The sequence below is a fragment of the Ranitomeya variabilis genome, chromosome 2 (assembly GCF_051348905.1).
Source record: "Ranitomeya variabilis isolate aRanVar5 chromosome 2, aRanVar5.hap1, whole genome shotgun sequence".
NCBI lineage: Eukaryota > Metazoa > Chordata > Amphibia > Anura > Dendrobatidae > Ranitomeya > Ranitomeya variabilis.
Window position 1 is genome coordinate 1,078,454,039 of NC_135233.1, and position 12,241 is coordinate 1,078,466,279.

Below are 12,241 nucleotides of genomic sequence, written 5' to 3' on the forward strand. Positions count from 1 at the left end.
GACCAGGGATTATCAGGAGCATAGTAAGGTTAAAATCTCGGGCCTCTCTACCATGAAGAGCACCAAGTCTGATTCTACGCCCACTGGGAGTGGCATTTTTTTTTTAAAGGAGGCATCTCCATGTGCCTTATTTTGCTACAAATAACAGACCCTGTATGTGTATGTGTATAGACTGTCCTGAGGAAGTGGTGTGACCACCACGAAATGCGCAGAAATAAAGTCTATTCTCTATTACATCTACTTGGTCTTCTCTGGTACATTATCCTGACAGGTGAGCAGCGCAGTCTGATGCCCCATTCTCTTCACCTAGCAAAAGATCCCTGTTCCAGGGACAGTTTGAGGCCCTCCTCCCCTACCTAAGACCGTCATAGCATGGCAGTCAAAATACAGCAAGATTAAACATGTGAATAAATGAAGTTAATTACCAGAAAGGTGGAAGAAGCACTTGTAAGATCATTACTTGTTTCTAGTGTCATCCGGCATCATTACATGCAAATATTCATATTCTTAATGTTCTGATTATATGTGTAGTCATCCTAGATGTTATACCTTGACATGACTTTAGCTTTTTTCTGGATCTAAAGAATACTGTATTGGGTGAAAAGTGGGTCATTTACTCATTTTCTATGTGAAGCAGAACTTTCTAATTACACCACATTGGATTTGATCACATTGTGATGTGCCTGAAACATTAGAAAGTCCACCAAACTGTAGATCTAGATATCTAGATCTAACTGAAAACTTTAAGCTTGGAACAAATGTATTGGGATGTTTTCCTCATGGCCTGTTAGATGAGTTTTCTCAATGTCTACAAAAAAATAGAACCCAAACTAAAACAAATTGTATAAAGTTTATTTTATTATTATTGTTTTTATTATTCTTATTATTATTCATTCATTTTTCATTGTTATTTTATTTAAAACTATTACAATACAAAAATTTCCTGATAGATGACGAAATTGTTGAATTATTTACAATAATTTTTTTTCTATGACGTGAAGTATCTTTTGCATTAGGATTGAAGGTGATCATAGTCTATCTGCGAGACACGGCACACATTTTATAAGGTTGTGGGGCATTTGTAACCCCCAGGGCAGGAGTAAGGTCCAGTTTCGCTCCAGGTGGTGGATGGAATGTGAAATTTTGCAGCAATGACGTAAAGAAGAGAAATATCTCCATTTTAGCCAAGGTCTCTCCAGCACAACTTCTTTTCCCTGTAAAGCAAACCAAAATAATAAATACATGAAGGTGTTATTAGATTCAAAGATCTTTTTATCTGTGTTTTTCCTAATATCTCCTTCAAAGTTGGTTCCATGGAAACATTATCCACTTGGAGACTAGGCCAATTTTGGCCTTGAGGGCATGCTCATTTTTTGTCAATGTAGCTGTAAGAGATTTTTTTTTTCTGAAGGAATAAGCATTGTATTGTTAGTAATAATTCTATTATTAATGCACTGATCTTATCCCTCCAAAGAATAAGCCATGTATTATTAACGATACCTATTGAAAATGCTATGAAGGCCTCATTCTTCTTGAAATTTCCATTGGAGTCAAGAAAATGTTCTGGGTAAAACTCATATGGTTTCTCAAAGTAATCTTTATCTCTGAGAGCCGAATGGAAAAGAGCAATCACGCATGTTCCCTGAAAGAAAAGGTTGCATAAAATTTATGGTAAGGAATACACATGTTGTAAAAACCCCCACAAAAGCAATACTATTTAAAAAATTGGAATGCAATTAATTTAGGAGGTACCATTTAAAGGGGATCCTTTAATGGATAAGTTCTATAGATGAGCTCATTTATTTGAGTGTAATTTAATAATACAATAATTTAACATAATTTCATAGCCTCCAGAATACAGATTTTCATGTAAATATGCCAGCTAGCTGCCCAGCAAAAGTTGAAAAAACCTCACTAATATTAAAGCTCACCTTTTTCCCTTTCCTCGCTGCTCAGCATCCGGTTCTCAGCGGTTCCTCTCTCCACCATCATGTCACATGCCCGGTTTCTTCATTCTAGAATGGGACTTCAGGCAGCGATCAAACCTTGGAGGTTACTATGAGTCGTAAAATTGTGATGGACCATGATGTCACAACTTATGCCACTTCGGCAGGGTGCACAGTAACCTCAGAGGTCTGCCTGAAAGTCACATCTATGAGCGAATAGGCCGGAGATGCAGAATTTTGTCAGATCTCATCACTAGTCAGTTGTAATCATCTCTAGATTTTATAAGGGAATACATTCTAACTTCATGGGCTGGGAGAAAGGAAAAGTTTTGTCCACCTCCTGTTTCTTGAGATGTGCTATGGTGCTTATTTGTACTTTTACAGTCAAAAAAGAAGAGTGGTGTATGTGCTTTGTAGAAGAATTGGAAGGTTTACCTTAAGAAAGGCGATTTGTGATTTAGCTTCTGTCCTTTCAGTGAAACATAATCTCATTGATAATGTACAACCTCTTGAGACCATTCTCCTTTTTAGTCCTATGTCTACCTAATGATGTCCTAATGTTTCTCTCTGCCATAGTTGTATCTTGTAAATGTTTGGCTTCCACTTAATCTTTCTGTTCCATAGCCTTCATAAACTGATGCTACAACACTATACCCTATCACATTTGAGAATTTTCTTGATGACCTAACACCTGTTCACCTTTATTTCCTTCTTTACTTTCCCATTTAAGACATACCGTATATACTCGAGTATAAGCCGACCCGAGTATAAGCCGACCCCCCTAATTTTGCCACAAAAAACTGGGAAAACTGATTGGCTCGAGTATAAGCCTAGGGTGGAAAATGCAGCAGCTACTGGTGAATTTCAAAAATAAAAATAGATGCTCCATACCGTTCATTATGGCCCCATAGCTGTGCCATATAGTGCTCTGCACCATTATTGCCCCATAGCTGTGCCATATAGTGCTCTGCACCGTTCATTATTGCCCCATAGCTGTGCCATATAGTGCTCTGCACCATTATTGCCCCATAGCTGTGCCATACAGTGCTCTGCACCATTATTGCCCCATAGCTGTGCCATATAGTGCTCCGCACCGTCCATTATTGCCCCATAGCTGTGCCATACAGTGCTCTGCACCATTATTGCCCCATAGCTGTGCCATATAGTGCTCTGCACCGTCCATTATTGCCCCATAGCTGTGCCATACAGTGCTCTGCACCATTATTGCCCCATAGCTGTGCCATACAGTGCTCTGCACCATTATTGCCCCATAGCTGTGCCATACAGTGCTGTGCCATACAGTGCTCTGCACCATTATTGCCCCATAGCTGTGCCATATAGTGCTCTGCACCATTATTGCCCCATAGCTGTGCCATACAGTGCTCTGCACCATTATTGCCCCATAGCTGTGCCATATAGTGCTCTGCACCGTCCATTATTGCCCCATAGCTGTGCCATACAGTGCTCTGCACCATTATTGCCCCATAGCTGTGCCATATAGTGCTCTGCACCATTATTGCCCCATAGCTGTGCCATATAGTGCTCTGCACCATTATTGCCCCATAGCTGTGCCATATAGTGCTCTGCACCATTATTGCCCCATAGCTGTGCCATATAGTGCTCTGCACCGTTTCCCCATAGCTGTGCCATATATATAGTGCTCTGCACCATTGCCCCATAGCTGTGCCATATATATAGTGCTCTGCACCGTTATTGCCCCATAGCTGTGCCATATAGTGCTCTGCACCATTATTGCCCCATAGCTGTGCCATATAGTGCTCTGCACCATTATTGCCCCATAGCTGTGCCATATAGTGCTCTGCACCGTCCATTATTGCCCCATAGCTGTGCTGCTGCTGCAATAAAAATAATAAAACACATACTCACCTCTCTTGCTTGCAGCTCCTCGGCGCCATCTTCCCGGCGTCTCCCTGCACTGACTGATCAGGCAGAGGGCGGCGCGCACACTATATGCGTCATCGCGCCCTCTGACCTGCACAGTCAGTGCGGAGAGACAGCGCCCGGCGTGTGGAACGTGGACAGGTAAATATGCGATACTTACCTGCTCCCGGCGTCCCGCTCCTTCCCCCAGACAGCTGGTCTTCGGTGCCGCAGCCTCTTCCTCTGTCAGAGGTCACCGGCACCGCTTCATTAGAGAAATGAATAGGCGGCTCCGCCCCTATGGGAGGTGGAGCCGCCTATTCATTTCTCTAATGAGCGGTCCCACGTGACCGCTGAACAGGGGAAGAGCTGCGGCACCCGGAGACCGTGGGACTGCAGGGACAGCGCCAGGAGCCCCGGAAGCAGGTAAGTATGCCTCAGCGCCCTCTCCCCCTCACCCGCCGACCCTGCCACAGACCGTGACTCGAGTATAAGCCGAGGGGGCACTTTCAGCCCAAAAATTTGGGCTGAAAATCTCAGCTTATACTCGAGTATATACGGTATTACTTAAGTCTTGTGTCTAGTTCTCGAAGTTGAGTTCTCATTCTCTAGTCTACTGTGTGTCACCATCCAGTAATGGATCTGCTTTCTACCTGTATAATCTTATTAGTCTTTTATCCTCTGGACTTTGCTGCTTTGTTCACAGATTACCTTCCTCTTTTCCAACATCCTTTTCTCTACGTCCATGTTTGCTCAGGTAATGTAGCTCATGTCTATGTCTGAAATTACAATACCATTCAATTTGTAATGGTCCAAAAGAATAAAAAAAAATGGTGGCACTACCTTTGGAATAAAATAGCCATGAAAAGTGACATCTTGAGAGGTAGAATGCGACACAATCGGCGCAATATCCCCAAACCTAAGGATTTCATGGATGACGGCATCAGTATACGGCATTTGTTTCCTGTGTTCTGTCTGAGGTTGTGCCGACCCGATGACTCGTTCAATTTCATTTTGCACTTTTACTGTCAAAACAGATATGTACAAATAAGTACACATTATATTCTATCTTAAAACACTTATAGAAGGCAGCAAAAAATAATTTCTAGGGGGTTGATTGATATATCTTAAAAAATAGTTGCAAACTGCTAAGAATAAACCATCAATATATTTTGCAATATCTATTGAAATTCAAGCAATATTCAAGAAATTGTGATAATGCAGAGCTTGTTTCCCATACCGAGCTCCTTGGAATCATGGAATTTTTCAGTAGACAAAAAACAACTTTGAGACTTCTTTACTTGAATGGGGTTGAGCTGCAGCACGAAGAGCAGCCACATCAAGAGACTATCACTGTGTCTAGCATAGAACAGACCATAATCTCCAGCGAGCACCATAGACTATTGGTTCTATCAAAGTCACAGACCTCTGGGACCCCCACAACTCAAACATTGATGTCCTTTTCTAAGGCAATCAATTTGTAATCCCAGAAACACCTTTAATACATTATTCTTTGATAACCAATTTAAGTTTACCTTCAAGGTCTTTCCTATAGATGCTATAATCTGGTACATTACCCATATGTTAGGGTTGAATTTCTAAATTTTATGGAAACTTTCTCCTATCACCACAGACATCTTGAGCATCTGCGCAATTTCTATAACTCTTGATCCACGTGACGCCACATCATTTGACCATGTCTTTCACTAGTCCCCAGCGGTAATCATTATTTTTTCTATTGGGATGTGTTAGGGCTGGCAGATTGCACCAAATAATATAAAGGAAGAAATATGGTGTGTTCGCAGCCCGGGGTCCACTGTGCAGAGATGACACCTGCTGTTCGGTAATGGCGGACTATACGGCAGTATAATATGAACACACACGGGTTAACGTCTCCCAGTAAGTAAGGAGGCGAACCCTGTTGCTTCACAGGGCCGCAACACCACTGAGTGAATGCTAGTGTTAGGTGAAAGGACTCTGCCCCAAGGACACAGGGTTAGAGTCCCTCTAGACCCACTAGCGCTTGGAGCCGCAACTGCAATGCCAGGGAGAAACCTAAATAATAAAGATTTAGCGCACTGAGTGTGTGCAGCACCGCTCTGATGGATGCCACTAACCGTCCTAGCTAGGGACCAGATCGCGCACTAGATGCATATGTGGCCACACTGGCAGATGCTGCTGAGACGACGCAGTACAATCATGCCTTGTGCAGGATGGCACAGACTGGCGCTAGTCAGTTCCAACACCCAAACCATATATAACAACGCTAAGGAGGGATTGATTAGGAGATTTCATCAGATATCAAAAACTCATCCACACACACACAGTATACGTTTTATACTAGTGCATGGCTGAGCGGCCATGCGATCCTTTTATAGCGGCGTCCTTCCGGGACCTTCCCAGTCATCCAATCAGGGCTGCTTCAGGACCTGAGCATGTAACCCCCGAGCTCCAATGGGAGGTCGTCCCATGGGCATGCTTTGTTGAGAAAAAGCAGGACTTAGTCCCAGGAATGTCTGCTCGCTGCTGATCACTGTTGGTTATAATAGCAGAACCAGGAATGATAGTGATAAACAGACGCACAGCATCAGGTTGAGCAAGATGCTGGGACCAGTGTCTCTGCTGAGCAGGCTCCTCTGTGGCAGGGGAAGAATGGGAGACCACAGAGGACATGGTTCGAGATTCCCCCTGTGCAATGTTGGGAGCACAAGACTTAACAGGATGTGAATTTTGTAGCCACTGTTGAAGGACATGGTCAGTTGATTATACCAGCAGACATCTTGTTAGGGCTGACAGAATGCACCACATAAATATAAAGATAGGAATAAGGTGTGTTGGCAGCCCCGGGTCCACCATGCAGAGATGTAAACTGCTTCACAGCAATGGCGGATACTTAATACCGAACACACACGGGTTAACCGTCACCCGGTGTGTACTGCAGTGAGCCCTGTTACTTCACAGAACTGCTAATTATATTTAGCGCATGGGGTGCGCCCAGAGCTGCACTGGCGATCGCCACTAACACACGCTAACTAGTTACACAGAAAAACGCCAAACTGATGCTAGCTACAGTGGAGAGTGGACTGAGTGCACAGTGGCGTACAGACAATGCCAATACTAGGCGCTCTCTCTGATTCCAATCACCCAATTCATAGGAAGCTTAGGAGCTTTCACCTGAGCCATAGATGCTTGCATACACACCACAATTATAGGATATACTAGCGCACGGCATTGCAATCCTTTTATAGCCTCACCCTGTCGAGATCTTGCTGATGGTCCAATCTGAGCTGCTTGAGGATCTGAGCATGTGACCACTGACCACCAATAGCGTTCGTCTCATGGGCATGCTCAGATGTAGAAAAGCAGGACTTAGTCCCAGGAGCTTCTGCTCGCTGCTGACTAATGCTGGTTAATCCAGATAGACTATGACCGAGGTGTATAGCATATCCCAGAAGATATCGTTCACAAAGTATTCATAGTGGCCGTCCATGGTGTTAAATGTCGTTTTTCCACTCGTCCCCCTCACGGATGCGTATCAAGTTATAGGCGCCCAGCAGATGTAATTTTGTAAGTACCCTTGCTCCTCGCAACCGATCAAAGAGTTCAGAGATTATAGGCAGATGATACTTTTTATGGTAATAGCATTAAGACCCCTGTAGTCAGTGTATGGATGTAATTTCCCACTCTTCTTCTGCACGAAGAAGAAATGAGCTCCTGCTGGTGACGCTGACTTCCTAATGAATCCTCTTTCCATATTCTCCTTGATATACTGAGAAATTGCCTCAACAGGGAGATTATCTCCTGATCAGCTGGAGACATGGTGAGATTGAGTGGGATGGTCTGGTGTGTGATCTGTGAGGGTAGTGTCGACCCATTTACCACTCGAACGTTGACTGGCTTGGTGAGCATCACCAGAGGTATTGGTATTACATGCCTTTGGGCAAAGGCCACAGACATGAAATTGCCCTCCGCCCCAGAATCCACACAAACCTCCACCCCGAGAGTGGATGGGCCTATTCTAAGTGTCCCCTTGAAAGACAATTTGGAAGAAAACGCCACTGTGTCTAGAGAGCCTCCTTCTACAGCCACTAGACGGGGACATTTTCCTTGCCACTGAGGACATCTGGAGGCAAAATGTCCTGACTGCCGGCAGACATGCCAAATCATGAGTGCATGAGCGATCCGGGACTTAGATCCCACTTGTGACACCTCCATGGCCTCTTGAGGCTCAGACGCCTGATCTGGGGATTCCAGAGGTCTGGCGAAGTTAGGAGCCAGCTGAAACATCTGCCGACACTAGGCTCACCGCAACCTTCGCTCAGAGAAACAAAGGTCGATGCGAGTGGATACGGATATTAGCTCTTCCAATGTGGCTGGAATCTCCCTAGTGGCCAGAGCATCTTTCACATGGTCACCAGCCCCCTCCAAAAGACAGGGATGAGGACTTTATCCTGCCACTCCAGCTCAGATGCTAAAGTCAGAAAGTGGACGGCAAAGTGACTGACCATGGATGAGCCCTGTGTCAATTCCAGCAGTTGGAGCACCGTATCATGGGTGACTCATGGTCCCAAGAAGACCTGCGACCACTGTGGGATCGGCCATGCTGTCGGCGGTCTTCGTACCAAAGTGGCGTTTCATGTGACACTTTTAGTGCCATTTCTCAGCCAATGAAGGAGGACGCAGAGTGTGGGCAGCATGATGACATAGGTCTCAGTCCCCACCATCTTAGAGAAGGGCATGACAGTGATTGGCTTGCTTTCTGCGGCATCACAGGGGCTATAAAGGGGCGTGCACGCCGACCGCCATCTTACTTCTGCCGATCTGAGCATAGGGAGAGGTTGCTGCAGCTTCGTCAGAAGCAGGGATATAGTTAGGGAGGGAGGATTAATCCCCAAACCGCTTGTGCTGTAGCGATTTCCACTGTCCAACACCACCTTTTCTTTGCAGGGACAGTGGAGGCTAGATGTTTGTGCTTCAGCTCTGTAGCTTATAAGGCTCCCTGATAGCTGCATTTCTGTTTGTATGCCGCTGTGCAAACCAATTGCTTTTTTAAAGCAAAAATCCTGTTGCTCCTTTCTACACAGTTCTATTGTTTATTTGTCCACACTTTTGTGTGCAGCAGTTCTTTTTATTGCTGCCATACTTGTCCTGAGATCATTGTAGGGAGATTGTTATTGTAGTATGGGCCCTTTTATATATATATATCTGCCTGCCACATTCTGCCACTTACATTGTGTAGTATAATACAGCAGGCCTGGTTTTTTCCAGCAGTCTCCCACATAGTAAAGGGAGATTTAAATTGCCCCTAAGTGGACCTGCGTCAGTTCTGTTTGTCGTATATCTGCCTGCCAAGTTCTGCCACTTACATTGTGTAGTATAATACAGCGGGCCTGGTTTTTAACAGCAGTCTCCCACGTAATGAAGGGAGATTTAAATTGCCCCTAAGTGGATCTGAGTCAGTTCTGTTTGTCGTATATCTGCCTGCCATGTTCTGCCACTTACATTGTGTAGTTTAATACAGCGGGCCTGGTTTTTGCAGCAGTCTCCCACACAAAAAAGGAAGATTTAAATTCTCAACAAGTTTATATACACCTTCTACCTTGTTTTATAGTACCATATAATGGTTGTTAGTTTGGTTACATTTTCCCAAAAATGAGGAAGTCTGGTGGAGGAGGCCGTGGGCGGTCATTGCCATCTGGTAATGATGGTGGTGGTGGTGGAGCATCTGATGGTAGTGGGAAAAGCAAAATAGCACCTAAGGCTCGAGTTGTTCAGACAGCGTCATCGTCTAGCTACACAAGGCCTCGAAGGCTCCCTTATCTGGGAGTAGGAAAACCCCTTTTAAAGCCGGAGCAGCAGGAACAAGGTTTGGCTTTCATTGCTGACTCAGCCTCTAGCTCTTTCGCCTCCTCTTCCGAAAGTTCGAAATATAAAAGCAGCGAGTCATCAGTGGATGCTCCCGGTCAGCAACAAGTCGCTTCCTTGTGTCCTTCACCCAAAGCAAAAGTGAAGGATGCAGCAGGCGACGCTACAGTTTACTCCTTGGAGATCTTTACACATACCGTACCAGGGTTAGAAAGGGAAATAGTTAACAGCCCATTACAAGATGAATCGGACATGGAGTGCACAGATGCACAGCCACAGCTAGATTATTATGCTGTTTCATTGACTCAGATCACTATATTGCCCTCGCAGTGTACTGAGCCAGTATCTGACCCTGATGAGACCATGGTGCCCCGTCCCAAACACTATAGCACCTTACACGGTGTCACAGAGGACGGTGCACAGGACATTGAAGAGGAGATAATAGATGACCCAGTTGTTGTCCCAGATTGGCAGCCATTGGGGGAACAGGGTGCCTCTGGCAGTAGCTCTGAATCTGAGGAGGATGATCCACAGCAGGAATCAACATCGCAACAGCTTTCATCTGGCAGGCCTGTATCAGGCCCAAAACGTGTGTCTAAAACAAGAACAGTTTTAGGACAGTATGGCCATCCGTTGAAAGTAGCACAGCGTGCAATGCCTGAAAAGGTATGCGATAGTAGGAAGAGTGCAGTGTGGCAATTTTTTCACCATGATCCGAATGATCAGTGCAAAGTTATCTGTTAGAAATGCTCAAAGACCTTTAGCAGAGGGAAGAATCCCCTAAATTGAAATACAACGTGCATGCGTAAACATTTAACCAGCATGCACTTGCAAGCCTGGACTAATTACCAATCGTCCTGTAACGTTGGTGCACCCGCTCAGAATGAAGGTAGTCAGCAATGCTACATTGCTTCCCTCACTGTAAGCCCACCGTTTAGGACACCACCTGCAGCAAATGTGGAGGAATCGTCGCAAGGCCAAGGCAGTCAGGGAATCACCAAGTTCTTGGGAGGAAACACTGCATGTTGGCCAACATCAAGAATACCATCACCAACCCTCTCTCAATCTGCCATGTCCACCACCACCCCCGCTTGTTCCACCATATGCAGCTCTCCAGTCCAGCTCACCCTACAAGAGACTCTCGTTAGGAAAAGGAAGTACTCATCCTCTCATCCGCATACACAGGTTTTGAACGCCCACATTGCTAGACTAATCTCGTTAGAGAGGATGCCCTACCAGTCGGCTGAAAGCGAAGCTTTCAAATCCCTGATGGCATATGCAGTACACTTTTTGCGAGAAAAGCCATCCCAGCCCTACACCAGCATGTCTCAGACCGCATTGTCCATGCACTCAGGCAATCAGTCAGTAGAAAGGTGAACCTCACAACAGATGCATGGACCAGTAGGCATGGCCAGGGATGTTACGTGTCCATCATGGCACACTGGGTTAATGTGGTAGATGCAGGGTCCACAAGGGACAGCCATAGTGGGATAGTTCTGCCTAGCCCACGGTCTAGGAAACAGTTGGCAGTATGCGATTGAAACACCCCTCCTCCTCCTCCAGAAGCAAAAGGTCGTCCACAGAGCGCAGTCGCCCTACCACTCCATCCGCAGCTGCCAATGTGGCACACGAGGTGTCCCATTATGGAACAGCAAAAGGTAAGCAGGCTGTGTTGGAAATGAAGTGTTTGGGTGACAACAGACACACTGTGGAAGTACTGGCCGAGTACTTGCAGCAAGAAACTCAGTCATGGCTGGGCAGTGTACATCTTGAGGCAGGCAAGGTAGTCAGTGATAACGGAAGGAATTTTATGGCTGCCATAGCCCTTTCAGAACTGAAACACATACCTTGCCTGGCTCACACCTTGAACCTGGTGGTGCAGTGCTTCCTGAAACGTTATCCGGAGTCACCAGCTCTGCTCCTCAAGGTGCGAAGACTTTGCACGCATATCCGCCGGTCGCCCGTACACTCTAGCCGTATGCTGAACCATCAGCGATCGCTTCCCCAGCACTGCCTAATAATCGATGTTGCAACAAGGTGGAACTCCACACTGCACATGCTTCAGAGGCTGTGCGAACAGAGGCATGCTGTAATGCATTTGTGGGAGGATACACATACACGGGCAGGCAGTTGGATGGCAGACATGGAGTTGTCAGGTGTGCAGTGGTCGAAGCTACAAGACCTCTATCAAGTCCTTCAGTGGTTTGAGGAATGCACATGGCTGGTAAGTGCAGATGACGCCATCATAAGCATGAGCATCCCACTAATGTGTCTGCTGATGCAAAGTTTGACGCACATTAAGGAGCAGGCGTCTACAGCCGAGGATGAGGGAAGCCTTGATGACAGTCAGCCATTGTCTGCTCAGGGAACTCTTCTGGATGAGGTGGCAGATGAAGAGGAGGAGGAGGAAGATGATGGGGGTGAATATTTATGGGAGGATGCTTCTCATGGGGCAATAGAAACTGGAGGCGTTGCAAGGTCAGGTACAGGGTTTTTGCGGGAGACAAGTGATGTTGATTAGCAAGAAAGTGCTCCTCAGCCCAGCACAA

General features: G+C 45.7%; 1 protein-coding gene across 1 annotated transcript in view; it reads right to left on the bottom strand.

Annotated features, from left to right (window-relative positions):
• Nucleotides 1–832: 832 nt before the first annotated feature.
• The window catches only part of LOC143808709 (cytochrome P450 2K4-like), a 137,667-nt gene continuing 126,258 nt past the window's right edge, over nucleotides 833–12,241 (bottom strand). The window contains exons 8-10 of the mRNA XM_077291640.1: nucleotides 4,671–4,852; nucleotides 1,501–1,642; nucleotides 833–1,214 (exon numbers count right to left, since the gene is read on the bottom strand). Coding sequence (XP_077147755.1) covers nucleotides 1,036–1,214; nucleotides 1,501–1,642; nucleotides 4,671–4,852 — 503 coding nt within the window. The 3' untranslated portion in view covers nucleotides 833–1,035. The remainder of the gene's footprint in view (nucleotides 1,215–1,500; nucleotides 1,643–4,670; nucleotides 4,853–12,241) is intronic.